Below are 22,268 nucleotides of genomic sequence, written 5' to 3' on the forward strand. Positions count from 1 at the left end.
CAAATTGAAGATAACTAACCCGGAAACTAAATTGAGGGGAAAAACGTAGCAAACTCTTCAGGAAACGCACAGGGTGAATGAATGAACTAAGTGTGTGTGTGAACTTCTAAGGTGTGATGTTATACATTCTGTTGAAAAGTGTTTTTGTTGAAGCAGAACTAATATTAAGTCTGAAGGTATATTGATACTGTGGACTGAAGGTATATTGTTGCTGCTAATGGTTTAAGTTGTTAATGTTATCGAGGTGTCAGAGACTTGGAAGGAAAGAAACCCAAGAAGGGGATCCTGCAAGATCTCTGATAAAAGTATATTTTGTGTTGAAATTGTGTTGAAAAGTGTTATGTGATAAGAGGTGCCAGAGACTTGGAAGGAAAGAAACCCAAGAAGGGGATCCTGGAAGATATCTCTAGGCAGTTACCTCAAGGTGTGATGTAACAGAAAAATTGCTGATAAGAGAAAATACTGTTACGCTGTGCAGATGCTTCGAATGATTGTGCTTGAGCGAATATAATGTTGTATTGAGGCAACAAAGGAAAAAATAACGCTGTGCTAATGCTTAGAATGCTTGTGTGTGTGCGGCTATAACGTTGTATTGAGGTAACGGACGTACAAATCGTTATTTATGTATGTGTAAGTTAAGAAACGCATAGGGTGAATAAAAGTATTAACGGGAGAAAATACAGGCTCTGGCGGAAAAATAAAGATAAAATATATAATAATATAGATAATAATAGGGAAAATAAAGGTTAAAGATATAATAATATAGATAATAATAGGCGAAAAAATAAAGGTAAATAAATAAATAGATAAATAATATAAAAGTATTAAGGGCAGTATATAAAAATGAAAAAGGGAAAGAAAACGGCGGTTGAGATAATAGCGGGGGTGTATCCTAAATGTATACAGGAGATAGAAACTCTCCAATAGGTGGAAACAAAAAAGAACTAAGAAAATGGCGGCAAAATGGCCGTTTGATAAGAAAAATATGCGGAGGAGAAGGAGAGCGTAATGGCGGCGGGTAGAGACCGAAGCGAAGAGGTGACTCCTCCTCCGGATGACGCGCAGCCTTGGGAAGGAGGTGTGTGGAGAAGGGGGGTCAAAACAGGTGCAGAGGGACTTGGCTGGGTGATACAAAACTAGGTGGCCTTGGGAAGGAGGAGTGTGGAGAAGGGGGGTCAGAACAGGATAACAGGAGATACAGTCAGTATGGGTGCAGGGGGACTTAACACAGAAACCCATGCGATTTCGCGATAAGGAGGAGCTCCCCAATATAGTAGGGCCATTATTAATTAGGGCTGCTGTACCTCTATACATTCCCTGGTCCACTCAGGACATGCAAGATGTAATAACAAATCTCCCTGAGTTACAGAATGGAGTGAGCCACTGGCTCAAGGTGCTGGAGGAGGAGATGACAGGCCGAATCTTGGCTGTGGGGGGCCTGAAGGCTCTCCTGGGGAAGGTTGTGGGGATGGAAACAATGCTGGACATATTCAAGCAGGCTGGCTTTGTCAGAGCCCAGGTGCAACCTCCAGCAGTGGACGGTGGGCCATTTGACAATGTACGTGCTGTGTAGGTGGAGGCTGATAACCGAAAGGGACGCACAAACAGATCCCATAATGCCGTAAAGCCCTACGGGAGGGGATGTCACCAGGAGTGGGGTGCCGGCTCGATGAGGTGGTGGGACTGAACACCATGACACACAGGGAGTTTGTGGATCATGTGGCGCATGCTGAAGAGAGGCAGTGAAAAGAGGGCAAAAAGCTGGAAGATCAAGCAAAAGACATTCAAAGCCAAAGAAAAAAAGCATCTCCTGGGTTTGTGTTTTTTCCTGAGCTGCATCTCATGGTTCTTTATTTCCGTGCCTAGTGTTTTTTCTAGGTTGTATGTTGTTATTTTGGTTTGGGTGTTCGCCCCATTTTTTAGGGTCACTTTATTCCAGCTTACAGCTGGGAGTGCCAGAAACACCAAAAGTGCCCCAGCGGACCCAGTACGAGAATTGCAAGCCGGCTCACCAGTGGAGGGACATGCAGACCACATCAACTGGTTGGAAGACCAGGAGCCCACCTGTTACAGGGACTGCAGCGATTTGCAAGTCGGTTCACCAGTGGAGGGACGTGCAGACCACATCCACTGGTTGGATCCAGGAGCCCACCTGTTACATGGACTGTGGCGATTCCTCGTGCTACGAATCAACGTGTTAACAAGATTAAAAGAAGTGTGTGATCATTTTAATAGTTGGGTCACTTAGGATAATACATATAGCTGTGATACAGCTATAGCCAGGGATGCACTTGTGCAGAGAGTGTTGGAGGAACCATGGAAACGCCGTTATATTGAGGAGTCTGAGGCAATTGGATGCTGCTATAGCAGCAGGGATGTGCAGGAACCCAACTTAGTATGGTGCATTGGCCAAGGGAGATATTCAGGGCCATAGGTTTTGACCCCGAAAAGGGGGGGATGTAGGGGAAAATTCACAGAACAAAAGATCTCTCATCTAAAAGCATGATAAACAATCACAAGTCAAAATCAGACTCAAACTTGAACTGATCCGGCTTTATGCGCTGCTGCTAAGTCTGATTTTCCTGAAGAACTTGCTGCCGTGGTGTCGTCTTTTCCCTCATGAAGATGTTTTTCGACAAATTGAAGATTTTTCCTAGACACGACAGTGTGTCACGCCGGTAAATTATATAACCACAGGGTTTTGGCCTCTAATTGTCTCTCAAAATGCTTTAGAAAATAGAGGACATTTTTGGACAGTTTACTGGTTGACTTCTCATGTCGGTATCTGTGGTTTGCTCCCGTTCTTGTAGCTCTTTTCTCTCAGGTGGCAGTACTGGCCACAGTCTTATCGCTGGTGGTCCTCGCTGTGATCTTCATCATCATCCTCATCGCAGTCTGGAGGAAGGTAGGTGTAAATTCTAATCTGATACACCACTTAATTTACATAAGTCATTGTTTGGCTAATGAGGCTGCCCACCTTGTTTCCACAGGGCAAATTGGCTGCTGCTTTAAAAGTTATAAAGAACTCATAAAGAAGAAGCTTAAAATTCTTCTTAGTTTAGCATTTGTAATGCAAAGCATAGAAGTAGCATTACAGTGATGGTGTCTTCTCTGTCTGCCTTAGAAGCCACGCTATGAAGTCCGGTGGAAGGTCATCGAGTCAGTGGGCTCCAATGGCCATGAGTACATCTATGTAGACCCTGTACACCTTCCGTATGACACAGCATGGGAGGTTCCCCGAGACAGCCTCATTTTGGGTCAGGACATTGAATAAAGCACTAATATAGCAGATATGGTATACATAATGGTAACACTTTATTTGTAGGCACCTACATAACTCCTTTATAAGCCCTACATCGCACATTCATAAGGACTACAGAAGCATTCATAAGCACTTATGTCAATATCATATGCAAATAGTCATATGGTGTGTTATGTCAATGTTGATGCAGAACATGACATTACCATGACATACCAAGTGAACTGACGCAAGATCCGTATGTTGGTATGTTGGACATATGCGCTTATGAATGGTTATGTAGTGCTTATCAAGGAGTTATATAGCTGTTATGTAGGAGTCTTCAAATTAAGTTCAGTTCAGCTTTGAAGCCCAACCTTGCGCCTGTATTTTTTAAATTGTGGATTGTAGCATTGTACATCTACACATTTCTGTTAGGTGTCAAGTGTTAAAGTTATATTAACATGTTTCAAACTTTTTAAAATTTCAGGTCGTACTCTGGGTTCCGGGGCGTTTGGCAGGGTCGTCGAGGCAACAGCGTATGGCCTTAGTCATTCTCAGGCCAGCAGTAAAGTCGCTGTGAAAATGCTCAAATGTACGTCCCTAACCGTCTCATTAATTTGCAGTCTTCTTCTCTATTTTTCTAACACTGCAGTGCTTGACTCTGGTTCTCTGAACTGAATGCACGTATTTGCAACCGTTTGGTCATGTTTCGAGTCTGTGGTCTGTAAATCCTTTCGGCCCTGTTTGGTTGCTCACAGCGACGGCGAGCAGAAGCGAAACCCAGGCCCTGATGTCAGAGCTGAAGATTATGAGTCATCTGGGGCCCCACCTCAACATTGTGAACTTATTGGGAGCCTGCACAAAGCCAGGTACATAGATGAGAATCAGAATCAGCTTCATTACATAACATAACATAATGATGAGCAGGCTAATGTAAAAAAAGAGCATAAATAGAGCATTTATACAATACACATTCCTGCATCACGGTTGTGGCTTAAGCAAGGGTACTGCAAACGCGTTATTGGTTTATTTGATTAATTGAAATGTATATTGTAGTTTCATAGGCTAAGATTCCTGAACATGTAACCAGACCTGGGTGAAATATGTCATTGTTTTGGCTTCAAATACTTTTTTGTGCTCAACTGATCTTGCTTGGTGCAATTGAACCAACCAAGGTTTCATAGCTTCCAATACACCAGATAAGCTCAGTAAAGCATAGAAATGTTTCAAAACAAGTACAGATTTGACCGAGGTCTACATGTAACACAAAATATGTTCTGTGTGAAACCTAAAAGTTTCTGTTCCTCTGTTCAAAAAGGTCCGATATACCTGATCACTGAGTTCTGTCGCTATGGAGACCTGGTGGACTACCTGCATAGGAACAAGCATACCTTCCTGCAGTGCCAAGCGGACAAAAACCGCAGATATACAGACGTTAGCCAGAGCAATGGCAACAGTGCTAACTGTGCATCGGACGGCCAGGGACAAAGGCAAGACCTCCGCTCTGACCCTGGGTACTGCACCAAACCAGAGACTCCAATCAGCCTGAGCCCTGTCACAGACCAGAGCCAAGACTGCCCTGTTTGAGGATTAAACTCAGGAGCACTTTGTCATGCCTATGGACCCTGAGCACATAAACATATTCATTTTACAGCATTTTTAAAATATAATTATATCATTAAAAACATATGTCTGCTGTATTTATATTGTGGCAGAACTTCTTTATTTGAATGCAGCGTTCTCTGATTGCATGTGCCACAGAAAATAGTAAATGTTTTAAAAAGAATAATCATGTAATGAATATACATAAACTTCTGCACATAAAGGTCTAAAATGTCAGTGCTTTGACATAACAAGCTGCTTTGTAGCTATTTGAAGTCTGTTTTCATGCTATAGACCACAAAACCCCACATGCCCAATAGCAGCTGTTATTTAGCCACCAGGCCACTAGAAACCTCTTAAAATATCTGAAATATCCCTCACCTCACACACCTCATTTTCTTTTATTCAGATCTAAATAATTAATTCTTTAAAAACCTGGTTGTGCTTGTATTTTCTGCTCACTACTTGTATGGGGAACATGGCTGGAAGGACAATACGTCTTACTTATAACTCAGTCACCTGTCACTGAGCAGCAACTGTGACAGTAGATATAAGCCCTGTTGAAAAAAATAAAAAAACACCTTAAGCTAGGTTTTGAAACAGCTGGTAGCTGGTTGACCAGTCCAGACCAGCTCCCAATTTGACATGGTTTGGTCAGCTCAAGCAACTAAATTTTCATGCTGGTCTAGCTGGCATAGCTGGATTTTACAGCAGGGAGTACATGAGGCATCATCAAAAAGTATATTTTCTAATTAAACAAACAGCTGAAATTAAATGAATGTATTGTCCCCTTAGTGACGTGTCTCTCAGCGAGTGTGATGGAGGGTACATGGACATGAGACAGGAGGACAGTATGGAGTACGTGGCCATGCAGGAGCTGACCCCGAACATCAGATACGCTGAGCTGGAGCCTTCAGTCTATGAGACTCCTTACCAGCAGGATAACCCCGACAGCCAAGGTGAGTGACCCTCAAGAACAAACCTGGCTCTTTTGTGGATGCACCTAATGTATTATGGACTAGCTAAGGCTGACCCGGTATCAGTCTAACACTTGTCTTGAGTCTTAAGTACAAAACAAGGAACAATATGAATCCCATTGTAGGTTCATATTCATTTCACTTGGAATATGTTATGTTACATTCCTTGGGACATTTGGCTGTGGTTCTGTCCAGCTAAGGCATCACAATATCAGTCTGTTATTGGAAATTAAACAGACTGTTATGTTTATAAAAAATACATCAGAGTCCTATAAATTCCTGCATAAAAATAGACCTGCAGTCACAGGGAGAAGATATACATGTTGTGTGGATACATTAGTCTAATGCACAAGCATAGCTTCCATTGCCTCCATTGACAGTGCAGATACTGTATGATGTATTGATGTTTCTGTATTGATATACTAGTATCATATTTAATTTACTATACCATATTTACCTCTGGCCTCAGCTACACACAGTAAGCACAGAGACTAAAATAAAAAAACAATAATGTATTTACATCATAAAAAGAACAATAACTGCATCTAGTTATTGTAGGATTATACTACTATTGTAGTATTTCGCCATGCAGCTTGTAAACAGATGCTGACAAGTATCATATTTTGAAATGCTGTTGATGGGAAAGAAAAAGAGGAAGCTAAATCCTGCTCTCCGAATCATGGCATGCAAACTCTGGGGCTCTGAAGGGGACATGACATTTTTCATCTTCATGTCACCAGATTCAGCTGATGAGAGCACACAGTTGTTTTGGTGCAATAGAAGGCTGAACGCTTGTGAAATTTGTTGTTGTGACCCTCACACGGCAAACTAAATATTTTTCCAGTCAAGTCAACAAACATGGAAAAAGGATGTTGAGAATAGGCTTTGTTGACAAGACAAATTTGTTTTGTTTTTTATGATCTTCAATTTTACTTACTGTCACCCAGGAAAAGCAGACTCCATTACAAATTATTTTTTGCGTTATGCAACATTGTTTATGCAGCATTAAGTCATTGTAATTCTAACTGTTTCATGGGATTAAATGAATACTTGATCATTAAATAAAACATTTAAAAAGTTCACTGAATCAATAATTTAGCAAAAGTAATGTCATTATTATTTTTACATTACATTAACGGCATTTTGGCAGATGCTCTATTCAGAGTGACGTACATTTGATAAGACTAAGCAGGAGACAATCCTCCCCTGGAGCAATGCAGGGTTAAGGGCCGAACGGCTGCTCGGATCTTATTGCGGCAACACCGGGGATCGAACCACTGACCTTGCGTGCCCCAGTCACAGACCTTAACCCCATTTCATTTCTACGAGTAGAAATGAAATAATACCAACACAACTAGGGAAAAAGGAGACTACTGATGATGCAGGTGGTCCTTACTCAATACGGCTTTAGTCATGGTCAAAAACAGGTTTCCAACAGTGAACAGTGTTGCTCATTCTCTTCCCCGGATTGTGTGACCACTTCCAGTTCTGACCACTTCCTGTTTTCTGATCCTACAGATGTAGGGAAAGCAGAGGAGGCCTTGGTGATCAGCGACTCCCCCATCCTCAGCTATTCAGACCTGGTGGGCTTCAGTTACCAAGTGGCCAAAGGGATGGACTTCCTGGCATCAAAAAATGTATGTGACAGAACTGCAACAAAGCCAACCTGCAAACATTGATAATGGATGCCTGCCCTGCAGCTCAAGCTATGTTTTGAAACAACTGATAGCTTGTTGACCAGTTCAGACCAGCTCCCAGCTCAACATGGTTTAGCTGGTTGACCAGTTCAGTCCAGCTAAACTCCCCACATGACATGGTTTGACCAGCTCAAGCTATGTTTTGAAACAGCTGGTAGCTGGTTGACCAGCTCATACCCAGCTCATGCCGAGCTCGACCAGATCAATTTTCATGCTGGTCAAGCTGGCATAGCTTGACTTTACAGCAGAGTGATATGTTTATGCAGACATTGTAAATTAAATATAGGAGGCAGAAACTCTTGAGGTGTTGCAGACCAGTCTTGATGCTGGACTTTAGGAAAAATCACATGATCTATATTCTTACTTAAGATAAAAAGTGCTTTGGCATAGATAACAAACCTCTAAATTTACCTGTGGCCTGTTCCACAAAGCAGGATTACTGAGTTTGCCAGATAACTGCACAAAGTACTACTCAGAACAACTGTTTTTACTTCAGTCCACAAGGCAGATTTGGGAGGAGTCTGCGTTTTACTCACCTGTCATCTGCCTAACTGGGTAATCCTGCTTTGTGGGACAGGGCCCGGGTATACTTCCATTATTATAAATTCTCAATGACAACAATTTCCAAGGCTCATAAAAAGAAAAAAACGGATAAGGAAAACAATGCAGGTTATTTCCACAACATTATGTGTGTCTGTGCTGTATTCACATGTTTCTGAGAGGGCGTACAGCTGTTACTAGCGTGTTTTGCTAGCTCACTCCTTTCTCCTGCTCTGCTGTCTGTGGGTGACTGCGCAGTGCATCCATCGTGATTTAGCGGCTAGGAACATTCTCATCGGGGAGGGAAAGTTGGTGAAGATCTGTGATTTCGGGCTGGCCCGGGACATCATGAACGACTCCAACTACATCTCCAAAGGCAGCGTGAGTGTGCCATTTGTCAGAAACTCTCTCAGGAATGGTTCCAGTAGGAAACCTTTGATTTCATAGAAGTACCCTGTCTAGTTAAAGGGCTCTTTGTCAGGCAAAATGGTTCTGGGAGCTTTCACACTTCACACCTTTGATAGAGGGTTCCAGAAAGAACTAGAAAAGTTTTCCCCATGGAATCAAGCCAAAGAACCCTTGACAGAACCATATTTTTCTTTGGGTGAATATGTGGGAATCAAATTAGATGGGAATCGCCATGGAAAACACCATGTGTCAAACAGTTATTCCAATTGCACCACCTGACAGTGATGTTTACAAGAGCCCTTCACATGTAAAATTCAGTCTGAATTTTAAGGCAGTATTTTGGTTTTGTTTCAAGCTGTGGGAAACACAATTGAGCAATTGTCTTACACATAATTAGTAGACAAAATAAATACAGCAGAAAAATAAATCAATGATGAATGAAATAAGTGTTGAATATCATGGACACTTTAATGAAAGTTCAAGATTCTAAACTTGATTCTAATGATTGCTTTATGAAAACACAAATGTCCATATGAACGTTTTGGCATTTGTGTAAAATTTGGAAATATTGCTTCAAATGTAAGGGGGGCAAATACTTTTTTTCACGGCAGTTCATGTAGTTCTATGTAGGTCTATGGCCATTGGGGTGTAATCTCTCCTGCTCAGGCATAATGCCTGTTATTGAGGAAAAGTGTTTGCATCTCCTCTCCACCTCCAGACATTCCTGCCTCTGAAATGGATGGCTCCGGAGAGCATCTTCCACAACCTGTACACGACTCTGAGTGACGTCTGGTCCTTCGGCATCCTGCTCTGGGAGATCTTCACTCTGGGCAAGTATCAGAGCAGCAGTGGACACCTGGGCTGAGGAGCTGTGTTCATGTAGCACCTCGTAATCAGAGCTGATAAACTGTGCAGACATCGCTCTACGCGTTTACTTCTGTGATCTCTTACTCAGATGAGAAAACTGAAAAAAGGAAGATTGCAGGAAATTTCACTGTGAAATGGTTAAAGATTGACATAGTGTCTCCTTCCCCCAAAACATCTGGTTCTGTTTACCCTCTGCATTCGCCGATGTTCATTTATATCCCCACAGGTTCAGATGTTTAATTTATGATTTAGTATTCTTAGCCCTCATGCAGTATAAATACTTAGGTTGGCTTCAAAAGTGAAAAGCCATTCTCTTCCTGAAAGCATTTCGAGCAAAAACAAAAGGAGGAAATAAATATACCTTTCAGATTCATCTTATGATCTTTTGCCCAGTGACAAATCCTGAATTGGTGAAAATCTGAACTATACATTGTTCAGAAATTACTTATTTTTTCTTAATAATATTTTGTATGAAGTAAACCACATTACTCTACAACGGAGTTGTATTTACTTATAATAGTTTGTTGTTCAACAGTGCCACTTTGTGGTGAAATTGCATAGCATCCAAACATCTTTCCTTCTGAGATCAAGAAATGTATCTTTTGCGGGGAATTTTTTATGGGCGGGGAGTCGATTTGACTGACGTCACATGAGGAGGGGGACATCAAATGAGGATGTGCGCCACTGTGTGATAACAATATTGATGGAGGGGAACTGAACGTTGCCAGACATTCAGTTGAAACAGACACCCAATGTTACACAATGATGGAAAATCTGTATTCAAATAATCGTACAGGAAGTGGATGGAAAAACTTCTGTATGAAAATACTCAAGTATTACAATTTTATTCATATTACGGAATATATAATTTAAGACATGTTCATATGGTTAATGAAAAGTTCATTTTGATTCCAGCTTGTCTTTGTAGTATGTGATGGTTGTGATTCACTGTATGTTGGAGCACTTTAGGGCCGCAACAAAATAATTATTGTTTTGGGCCACCAAAATCACAGGGCCAGTTCTGTACTATCTCCATCCATGGAAATATTTTATTAATATTTACTTATCTTGAAAACATAGGGGAGTTGTATATGAATTTCACATTCATATTAATTTCATATTTGCACTAGGTTATGTGCACTTTTGAAATGACTGCTGTGTGTTCTGCAGTTTCCCTGTTTATTATTTTGCTTTGACACATCCACTGAGAAGCTTCCGCCTGCACATCGTAAATGGAAAAAGTATGGTTCCCAGTTCAGTAAATAGCCCTCAGTAAATCTTAGTGGTATATATTTCACTTCCTGCTGGGGACTTGAATTCTTTGATTCGGTTCACTATGAAGATTCATTCACTTATTAATTTATTTCAGTACTTTCGCATCTATGATATATGTAGTCTTTCAAATAATAATGATAATAATAATGTTTGAAATATTCAGAGAATCGTCTTGCAAGCACTCACAGCTGGAGAATTAGAAGAAATTGCTATATGTAGGTGGTGCAGATGACAATTGACTTAAAAAGCAAAAGCCATTCTATTCACAAACAGATCCATAAACAGGGGAAGGGCGGGGGGGTTGTTATACATCTTAGAGATGATGAGCAAATACAGTGTATAACTACAGAGTTCTTATACACCCTGCTGGCTCTGTTCACACTCTTTGCTTTCTCTAACCGTAGGGGGAACACCATACCCTGACATCCCCATGAACGAGCTGTTCTACAGTGCTCTGAAGAGGGGCTACAGGATGCCAAAGCCCCCCCATGCTGCAGAAGAAATGTGAGTCTTTGTAACTAATATGTAATTACAATGTATGCAGGGCCTATTACTAATTAATTAGTGTGAAACAGGATTCTGTAGCCTCTGTACATGCACAGGTTGTTTGAATTACCCTGGTTTGAATGGCCCTGATTCCCTTTGCCTTAGTCTTAAGTGTTACTCTGATTCTATGTGTAACTCTGACTCCTAATCATAATCCAAAATGAATACCGTATAACTATAAATCAACCCTAACTTTTAATATTTCAGTTTTGGTTTTGTTGTATATCAGGCACACCCTGAAAATGAACTATTTCCTTTTGAAATTTAAGGAATAAAACAATTGCCAATCAGCGATTGCACTTGCACAGTCACATAGTGTCTACCTGTTAAACGTTAGCATTAGAGCTCATATAAATGTCAGCTCGATAGAAAGGGCAACCAACCCATCACTTCTCTGTCTTCCAGTTATGATATTATGCAGAAATGCTGGGCGGAGAAATATGACAGAAGACCAGAGTTTTCCTTCCTTGCTCATGCCATTGGGGACATGTTGACTGAGTGCTATAGAAAGGTATGTCCTTTTCATAACCCTAATATCGCTTTTATGTTTGGGGTCAAATTGTCCCCGACAGTTTGAATTGACACAAAATTATTGTAATATAAAAATCATTACACTGTCGCCTTCTTATTGTCTCCCAAATAACTAGTGTTTTATCCATAAATCTGATATAAAAATAAAAATAGTTGTATATATTTTCATACATTTTACACAGCTATGAAGCTAACCCCTTTTTATGCAAAGTTCGTACAGGGCTTTTGAAAACATTTTGCATATTTAATGTTTAGTTTAATGCCAGTTTTTAAGAGATGTCAAACACTGAATGAAGGTCAACATGGTCAAGTAGAAAAAAAAAGAATGAAGGAAAACAACTCTGAACCTCTGAATTACGGCCTGTTTTCTGTCCTGTCGTAGAAATACGCTCAGGTGAACGAGCGCTTCTTTAACAGCGACCACCCGGCTGTGGTTCGTGCAAATCCGCGTCAGCCTGTGCTGGTGACATCATCACAGTGCGACTCAGGTGTGGACATTGCCCAGGCCGAGCAGGAGGTGGAAGAAGAAGCGGAGGCGTCCGCTGCTGATTACATCATCCCCATCCCTGACCTCCGTCCTGAACCGGAGGAGAGCCGCGAGGTGGTAGACGTCCTTGCAGAAGGCCCCGCCAGGTATGGCCATGATCCTACCTGACTACAAAACACCACAGATTGTAATCAAGTTGCCTGTATATCCATCCATCCATTATCTGAACCCGCTTATCCTGATCAGGGTCGCAGGGGGGCTGGAGCCTATCCCAGCATACATTGGGCGAAAGGCAGGAATACACCCTGGACAGGTCGCCAGTCCATCGCAGGGCACACGCACCATTCACTCACACACTCACACCTACGGGCAATTTAGACTCTCCAATCAGTCTAATCTGCATGTCTTTGGACTGTGGGAGGAAACCGGAGTACCCGGAGGAAACCCACGCAGACACGGGGAGAACATGCAAACTCCGCACAGAGAGGCCCCGGCCGACGGGGATTCGAACCCAGGACCTCCTTGCTGTGAGGCGGCAGTGCTACCCACTGCACCATCCGTGCCGCCTAAGTTGCCTGTATATGCCTAATAATAATCATAATCATAATCATAATCATAATCATAATCATAATCATAATCATAATAATAAAAATTTGTTATTTAGCTGATGCTTTTATCCATAGCGACGTTTATTAGACTAAGCAGGAGACGATCACTTTTTGTGATTTTTGAGTACAAAAATAATCTGAAAGAAAATGTATAAGTGCAACAATTTTACCATAATACTGTGCCAGACTGACCGAACTACAGTTCTGAACTTCTGAACTAATTTCCAAAATTACTCCCCAAACTTTTTTATTTTTGTAGGGGGAAAAAAAATGTGTCCAGTAAAAGTAAAGGATTAAATACATTTTGGTTTTCAACTATTAATTAACACAGGTACGGGGGCACTTTAAGCCTATCGTGCTTGATTTACAGTACTGCCTTGTGGGTACTGGGGTTGCAATGTGACATGCCAACCTACTCTAACCCAGTCACATGACTGAGACCTCAGGCAAAGTTTAACTTGCTACTGAAATTCTGTCACACTCAGAAATAATTTGTCACTTGTAAATCACTTTGGATTCACTTGTAAATCGCTTTGAATTAAAAGTCTGCTAAATGACAAAAATTTTCCTCAAGGGTTCTTTGTTGGGCAAAATGGTTCTTTGACGGGAGTGTTCCCTACTTCACACTTATGAAAGAACCCTTTGTTCTTAGAGTGTATAGTGAGGATTTTTAGCGAGTCTCATCAATAGGATTGCTCTGCCTCCAGTGAGAGAATTTCTTGGAGTACTGGCAGAAGTCTGAGGAACATTCAGGGTGTTTTCTCTGTGGCAGGGCATTTTACATTGCATTACATTATTGGCATTTGGCAGACGCACTTATCCAGAGCACTTATCCGTACAGTTCATTAGACTAAGCAGGAGACAATCCTCCCCTGGAGCAATGCAGGGTTAAGGGCCTTGCTCAAGGGTCCAATGGCTGTGTGGATCTTATTGCGGCTACACCGGGATTAGAACCACCGTCCTCGTGTGCCCCAGTCATTTATCTTAACCACTATGCTACAGGAGACCCCATTTTTGGGCCATAAGACAACACAAGGGTTAAACCGCGAGACATGGCAGACATGCCGCTAACCCAAACAGATCTCCTGAGCCTCAGGAAACAGCTTGTCGCACGGCGGCAGGCGGGGTTCGCAGGACCTGAAGACAGGGCACTTGTTTGTGTGGCGCGGGGGCCCTGCGTGTCGGGGGCACAGGAAATGGAGGACATCGTGACAGAAACACTGAAACGGCAGCAACTGCAGCATTGCTCAATACCACATGCCAGATGGGTGTTAAAAATACCCTAGGTCAGATGTTTCCTATATGGCACATATCTCAAACACACACATACTCTAACCGTGGAGAGCTAAAACTGGAGGCTTCCTCCTTTTAGTTTCCACTGGTGCTTACAAACGCTGCTTATTGTTGTTTAAAATATGAAAAAACACATTTGTCATATTGCATTGCATTAAATATAATTGAATAAATATATTAAATCGATTTAGCAGATACTTTCTATACTTTGCCTATTGACTTCCTGGATTTTTGACCTTTTTGCCTGTTTTCTCCACCTTTCTTTTGCTTGCTGTTTTTGTCTTTGTCTTGGATCTCCTGGCTACGAATTCGGAATAAATAACTACGTTTTTAGATTACCCCCTGGTCTGCGTCTGGGTCCTCAGTACCGTACATAACAAAACCATGTAAAGTCCTCTAAATTACGAGGAAAAGGAACAGTCCCTGCACATTCTGAAATGCAATTAAGAAAAGTAAATAAAAATCATACAGGGGTACAAAAAACAATGTACTCTTGGAGCAGCTAATATGTGAACTTATGCACATTTGAAATATATGATTTAGAAACAACAACTACGGTAAATGGTGAGATAACTAAGTGCGAAGAATAGAATGGTTGCATTAGACCAAGGTGGAAAACTGCTTTCAAATAAGATAAAAAAACTCTGTGGATTAGGAATTGGCAATGGCAAGGAATCCTCACCATAACCTGCAATGTACATGACTGGGACCTAGAAAGTTGATGGTTCAAGCCCTGGTGTAGCCACAATAAGATCCACACTGCTGTTGGGCCTTTGAGCAAGGCCCTTAATCCCACATTGCACCAGGGGTGCTGTACTGAGGTACTGTCAGGTCAAATCCTGAGGGCAAATTACCCCACAGGGTCCAATAAAGTATCACTATATTGAGTTTTGCCAAGTGAGTCACATTATATACACTCACTTTATTGGGTATTATTAGACTTTTGACTTATTGGTCTTCTGCTGCTGTAGCCTATCTATGTAGAGTTTTGATGCATTGTGTGTTCAGAGATACGCCACTGTTGTAATGTGTGGTTATTTGCATTACTGTCACCTTCCTGTCAGCTTCAACCAGTCTGGCCCTTTCCCTGTGACCTCTCTCATTAACAACAATTTATTTCCCACAGAGCCACTGTTCACTCAATGTTTTTTTTGTTTTTCTCTGTAAACTCTAGAGACTGTTGTTTTGAAAATCCCAGGAGATCAGCAGTTTCTGAGATACACAAACCACCCTGTCTGGCACCAACAACCATTCCACTGTCAAAGTTACTTAGATCATATTTCTTCCCCATTCTGACATTTGGTCTGAACAACAGCTGAACCTCTTGACCACATCTGCATGCTTTTTCACATTTAGTTGCTGCTTTTACACATTTAGGTCTAACTAATAAAGTGCTCACTGAGTGTTTTCTACTATCACGTATTAGTTCCATGAATATTTATACATTAGCAGACTTGTAATTAGTTAATTAGTTCACTGATTGTATTTCTGGATTTTCATGTCATATCTTGGCTTGGCTTTCAGGGTAGGTCATCATCATTGGATGAATTAGATCTGTTTCTGTCCAGAGATGTTTGTCCAAAGAGCAGCTTTGTCTCCTTCTCCAGCGGTGACTCCCAGGATCCCGAGGAGAGCAGTGATTCGGTCCCGCAGGAGATCCCAGCTGAAGCCCCGAAAGACGAAGCAGATCTCTGCCCCGCCCAGGAAGTGACAACACCAGACAAGCCAGGGACATCTGAAGCAGAAGACAGCTTCCTGTAGGAGCTGAGGAGGACAGGGACATACATACATCCCTTCATTTACAGAGTGTATGTCTACGTCTACTACAGGGGAAAATGTATATGGCCCTTATAGATTGCAGATACAAGGATCAGGGGCACACCCAATATTTAATTGTGTTAAGACATGCAGCAAAATTAAGCCATCTGGAAAAAAGTAGAAATTGTTCAGCCAATTAACCCACCTATATTAATGATTTGCAATAGATGATGAGCCATGAAATATAGTACATTTTAGTTGACAGAAATATTGCAATATACAGCATTTATTCATTAAAAATGTATATCATGACATATAGCTGAAAATAAATATTTGTGTTTGGTTTAGAATCAGTGGGCCATCTAAAATTTGTGGAGCGAAACCATGTTATCTGTACCTTAATCCTGGGAATGTGATCCTGGAATATGACACTCCTTTGCTGCAGAGGGTGTCTATGGAAATGGAGCTGGGTTCAGGTCCAAAAGATCTTGATGGGTGTGCTTGATGCATACCCGAAGCAGAAGGTCTAGATTTTGATTTATTTCAATGCCAGTGCGTTTACCTGTTTGAAAAATGGCATTTCAATGTAATTTTTGGGAGTATTGTAGATCTTACAGTATGATTTGACTATAAATTAGGCATTACTTGTCTATACAGTAGCTGTAGGTAATATACTGCATTTTGTATTCTGTCTTCAATGACATTTGTTGATAGTTTGAGCTTCAAATGAAGTGATTAAAGTTATTAACACCAAACTCTAAGCACTTTGTGCTGTCATAGAAATGGCATATTAACAGACATGATTTACTGTATATTTATAGTCATCAGGTCTAATGTTTTGTAGTGTATATGTATATGTACAGAGTGTCGGTCTGTCCACAGTGTTTGAAGGAATAAAACTCAGTTTTGTCTGTTGGAGAAAAAAAGGTACCATATAACTACATGCATTTTTAACTTGACCAGAAGACCTAAAAGACCTAAAAGCTATACGTATAACTGACTTTCCCATTCATTTATTCAGGTGTCAAAAGCGTGAAAAAGTGAGATAACTTCTGAAACCCCCACATTACATTTCTTGTCACTGGTGTTACTCTCAAAAATAATAGATTTTATTGTGCTACAATACAATTCAATACAAATAAAATATATAAAAAAGATATATTTTCACTGCAACATGTTTTTGCCATCCAAGTTTTTGTAAATTAAAAAAAAAAAAAAAAAAAACTTTATGCTGGCTCTCAGGAGAATAAATATAAATGGATCTCCTGTAATTACAAGGCCTGCTGCTTTCTACGAAAAACAGCCACTGCATGCTGATTGGTCAGGTGTATATCCCGCTGCTTTTGATTGACACTTGTGTATAGATCATTATAAATGTCCATCATCTTTTCAGCTATGTTTGTCAAGTGATATGTTTTTCAATCTGACAGCATTATGTTTGGACAGGAAGGGAGGCTAACTCTCTGTCTGATTTAGTGAGCCGATCCTGGAGTAGAACTCTTTACTACTAGGAACTGAATATGGCAATCAAAGCACCTACAGCCAGTATAAACTACTTTAAAAGCTATTGCATTAAACATACACAGTATAGCAGCTGTCAATGTATTGAAACATATGAATAACTTAGTAACATGCATACATAGACTGTATATAAAAAATAAATAAAAAAATCAAATATATTTTCTAAATGTTTTCTACATATCACAGCCAAGCAATAGTATACATTTATTATCAGTTAATGAAATGAATCACAAGCAGTTTTCTCAGCAAAATGTGAGATAAGAATACTATGTGCTAAACTGTTAAAATACAGCAAAAGCAACCTCTGTCCTGACCTATCATGACTTTTCATGATTATCAAATTAGATATAATTTACAAAACACAATTTAGCAAACGTGCACTTTATTAAAAGTTTCCAGGGGAGAATATTGATCCAAGGAGAAATTATTGCCTGCATATGAAGAGCAATATGTAATGGTACTAACAATAGAAAATAATATTAGTCTGATAATACAAACCATCATTACTACCATCTGCTTGTCAATATGTTGTAATTTTATTGGAAATCTCTACTACTCCCACACTTTTTTAAAGGAGTTTTTGAAGTGTTTTCCATAGTTTTTCATTTGTAAATATGATGGCTGAGATTAATTTGCTGTTAATTTGCCTTACACAGTAAGATGCAAAGACGTTTTCTTCACAAACACTGTTTGGAAGCTTGGGAAAGTTCAGCAATGAAGAAACTGAACTTTCAAACTGTTTTTGACAAACATTTGAGTCCACGTTAAAGAAAAATATGAATCTTGAGCAGAATGATCATTCTTACAAAAGTGTTGCCTTTTCTGAAGGATAATGTCGGGAAAGCAGTTTGAAAGACACACGTCTCTGGTGATAGGGAAGCGTTGTGTCAGGACTGATTCGGTGTGTTATCTGTTGCTTCTGACTCATCCTGAGGTGGTTGTGTTAAGACTTCTCTGGAGTGGAGATACGTTTCTGCCTCCCAGATCCCTGTTGCGTCTGCCGCGATGTTTGTCTCCGCTCCTGGAGAGCGGCGATGGGACAAACAGGAGCTTATTCCTGCAGGTGCACCAGGTGTGCAAGATCCTGCCAGTTAGTTGTACAAGTTGTATTGAAAATTCCAAGGAAAGTTAAATGTGGGAACAGTGATGCTTTCTCAAAGCTTTTTCATTTAAAATTTGGAACAAAGTGCAGTACCATAGCTGTCCTTATGAATACACCCATTGTTCTTTAGATTAATGAACGTTGTATAATTGTTGTATGTTAATTTTAATTTTGGTACCAAAGCTTTTTGAATGTGTTTGCAGGTATACTGTGTATGCATATTGTATGATATCTATGTTTTTTCTATATATATCTCTGAGACATTTTTGATAATAAAGACTTATTACCTCTACTGTTTTCATTATTGTTCATCAGTGACTCATTTGTTTATTGTACACTTAGAAAGACTCAGAAGAAGAGGCAGAACTGAGAGCACAAACCTCACATCACCTGCTCCTGTTTCTGTTCCCACCACACTGCAGAAGGCCGTTTTCATCACTGTTTGCACATTAGCACGCTGCACGCAAGCTAGGGTGTTAGCATATCACCTGTGACATTGTGATTATGAGCTTCTTTCCATTATTGTTATGCCGGGGGGAACAGAGGAACCAAAAGCAGACAGGGGTGCAGAAAAATGGCAGGTTTAATTCCAAAAGGGGCAGACAGAGCGGAGTCAAAAAACAGACCAGGGTCAAAAACCAGGGGGTCAGTCCAACAAAGCAGAGGTACAGATATCCACAAAGCAAAGAAGAGTCCAGGGAAGCAGGCAGGGGTCAGAACCGGAAATCCAGATAAACCAGGGCAAGGGCAAGGACTCAGGAACAAGGGCAAGGGCAAGGAAACAAGGAGGCTAGAACTGGGGGAAGGAATCAAGGGCTCAGACAAGAAAACAGGACAAGACACAGGAACATAACAATTATTTGAGCATTTTGTCTCTTGCATTTTGTATATTTTGATGAGTGTTTAATATATTACATATATACATGTATTATTATTATTATTATTATTATTATGAAAAGCATACATTTTTGTAATTGTAAATTGTTGTTGCATGAGCTGTTATTTTTGTGATTGTAAATGGGTAAGATCAAAGAAGATATGTTGTTAACTGGATGACACTTTTTTTGAGAATGCAGTCACAGCAGCTACATAGCATTGTAAGCCAGTAGTAAGTAACATTAGGTGTCATGCGCTGGTCAGCTTGCTGACTTCCCCCTCCCAGAGCATGCATTGTTAGCCCCCACCTTTTGGCACACATGCCTGTGGGGGAGAGCTAGAGAAGGATTCCTGGAGGAGCCTTCCCCCCTTCTCTCACATTCCTTACAGGGTTAGAGCACAGGAATACTAGAGACGGCATAAAGATGTTTCATGATAATCCCAGGTCAGCATATAGCAATGTTTGGTGTTATTCTCATTGGTTCAGTGCGACTGGTGTAATGGTCTAGTTTTTGTAACAGTCTACCTTTGATATCATAACCATCCAGGAGCCAAGGGGAAATTGGGCAAAAGCTGTCTCTGTAGAAGTCATTTGTTTTAACCCCCTGACCACTGCCTGGTGGGGGTTGGCTGTAAATTACAGATGGGTGACCCGTTTTTAGGGTCAAGAACTAAGGCCTAGATTTTGGAGATAAGGAGAAGAAACCAAGCAATCTGGGGTTTTGTGTCCTTTCCTTTCATTCACCCAAATCAGGTTTATCCAAAAGTTATATTACCATGAGAGACACAAATACATATTTACAGCATAATGCAGTTATCATGAAAACTCCCAACTACATCATTCATAGATATGATGGGGCGGCCTGTAGCATAGTGGTTAAGGTAAATGACTGGGACACGCAAAGTCTAATCCTGGTATAGCCACAATAAGATCCGCACAGCCGTTGGGCCCTTGAGAAAGGCCCTTAACCCTGCATTGCTCCAGGGGAGGATTGTCTCCTGCTTAGTCTAATCAACTGTACATCACTCTGGATAAGAGCATCGGCCAAATGCCAATAATGTAATGTAATAGAATGTCTTGGGGACTGGACTGTTTGGACTACCTTTGGGGAGGTTCAGGCCATCGGCGCCGAAAGAGATAAGGGGAAGATGGACTGTGGCTGTGTTTTAGTTGAGAGGTCACAGGGGTAATGGGAAGAGAAGGCGCCTGTAACCCACCACTTTTGGGAAAGGCTGAGGACACTCTCACAGTGCCCTCATTTGGGCACTGCTGTCATTACACCAGTGACTGCTCTCCTAGATTAAATATTCAAAACTACTATTGAGATAGTAAATAGACCGGGTAAAACCTTGAAAACATTGTCAATGTGATCCTTGTATTATTGCATTATGTCTTATGTAATGGTAACAGGAATTACATGTAAAATGGATAATCAGGAGGGAAGTTTCATGATAACTGCAACATGATAAAACATAAGGGTAATCCGTTTGGTATGGATGTGATCCGGTAAAATCAAGGAATCGGATGAGATACCTTTCATACCAAATGAAGTTTAATAAATCATAGTTTCAGTAACTCAGGGGAAAACCTGCATGTCCTCTCTTGGTAATCATCTCATTTTCCCTACTTAACAAACCCCAAGGGTGGGGGTCTAAATTCCAGATTTGACCACCCCTCCAGGTTGATTTATGGCACTGCCGCCTGGTTGCAAACGTATGATTTGGCATAAAAGCAAGGGAGACAGACCAATCTGGGAAGATCGTATTCGACTTCCCACACAGCATATTGTACGTATATGTAAGTATCAGGAAGATCGCATTCGACTTCCCACACAGCACATTCTATGTATGTATAGCAACGGAAGATCGCATTCGACTTCCCACACAACATGTCGTGTGTATGTATGTATCAGGGAAACCGTAATCGGCTTCCCACACTCTGCATGTTCTACTCTTTGTTTGTGTGTAGCCAACGCAGGCTAGGTATGATGATTTACTCTATCTCTATTCTTAATTTGTGTATTCTGTAATTGACTATTGGAATTCTAAAGCTAATAACCTAATAAACTATTTTGTTTGTAACTTGTGTGATCTCCATGACTCTAATTCATCTTGTACCTTTTTCAGCCTAAATTACGACTGAATACTCAGGGGAATGATATTGACCAGAGACCGACTGATCAGTGGCTTTGTATTATTCGTGGTATTTCCAAGCTGAGAGGCCGCCAAGTTCGGCCCAAAGGATTGGTGGTGCATGGATCTTGTAATTTGGTGCGAAGGGAACCCATGGGCGTTACGACGCTGGTTCCTGTCAAGTTAACTCTAAGGAGCCCATTTAATGCACGCCGACCTGGGCTTGCAACTATCATGGCAGTGTTTTGCATGTGTTGGCTAGACCCTCAGCCTCTGAGTTCTCCGCCGAACTGAGATTTCAGCAATAAATGCTAATCCCGGGAGCATATATTGAGTAATGGTGGCGCAGGTAAGAGTCGAGTGTAATCACTCCCGAGGTTTGCGTATGTTTCAAGCCCAAATTTCTAAATCATATCTTAAATGGAGTCAGATAACGAAGGTAAAAGTATTGACCCTACTGTGGAGATTCTTGGTCAGCCCAGACCAGTAAAGAGCGAAAGGCGGAAGTGGTACTACTGTCTTTGTAACATGGTTTATTCATTAGCTGATCTAGACTCTCCGCATAGCGGTCATTACTATTTAACCCTACTAATATTCTTCCAGCAACACCAGGACAAGCATGCAAACCCCTTCGGCCCTCACTAAATTCCGTCATTGGGTTAATCTGGGGTTTTACAGTTGGTGACCCCGACGTGATCAAATTTTCATTCATATAAGATTTGTCTGCTGACGTGATCAAATTTTCATTCATATAAGATTCGTCTGCCGACGTGATACAAATTTTCATTCATATACGATTCGTCTGC

The 22,268-nt window shown here is 40.9% G+C and overlaps 1 protein-coding gene across 5 annotated transcripts in view; it reads left to right on the top strand.

Annotated features, from left to right (window-relative positions):
• The window catches only part of LOC133132943 (platelet-derived growth factor receptor beta-like), a 42,138-nt gene extending 23,393 nt beyond the window's left edge, over positions 1 to 18,745 (top strand). For 4 of the 5 annotated variants that reach the window (XM_061248782.1, XM_061248783.1, XM_061248786.1 and 1 more), the window contains exons 11-23: positions 2,811 to 2,905; positions 3,125 to 3,257; positions 3,729 to 3,833; positions 4,000 to 4,110; positions 4,560 to 4,755; positions 5,639 to 5,802; positions 7,339 to 7,457; positions 8,316 to 8,438; positions 9,184 to 9,295; positions 11,012 to 11,111; positions 11,559 to 11,664; positions 12,067 to 12,317; positions 15,680 to 18,745. In XM_061248782.1, the coding sequence (XP_061104766.1) occupies positions 2,811 to 2,905; positions 3,125 to 3,257; positions 3,729 to 3,833; positions 4,000 to 4,110; positions 4,560 to 4,755; positions 5,639 to 5,802; positions 7,339 to 7,457; positions 8,316 to 8,438; positions 9,184 to 9,295; positions 11,012 to 11,111; positions 11,559 to 11,664; positions 12,067 to 12,317; positions 15,680 to 15,833 (1,769 nt within the window). In that variant the 3' untranslated portion in view covers positions 15,834 to 18,745. The remainder of the gene's footprint in view (positions 1 to 2,810; positions 2,906 to 3,124; positions 3,258 to 3,728; positions 3,834 to 3,999; positions 4,111 to 4,559; positions 4,756 to 5,638; positions 5,803 to 7,338; positions 7,458 to 8,315; positions 8,439 to 9,183; positions 9,296 to 11,011; positions 11,112 to 11,558; positions 11,665 to 12,066; positions 12,318 to 15,679) is intronic. The other variant, XM_061248787.1, reaches the window with a different exon arrangement.
• The last annotated feature ends 3,523 nt before the right edge of the window (positions 18,746 to 22,268 follow it).

This window comes from Conger conger, chromosome 7 (assembly GCF_963514075.1).
Source record: "Conger conger chromosome 7, fConCon1.1, whole genome shotgun sequence".
Classification (NCBI taxonomy): Eukaryota; Metazoa; Chordata; class Actinopteri; order Anguilliformes; family Congridae; genus Conger; species Conger conger.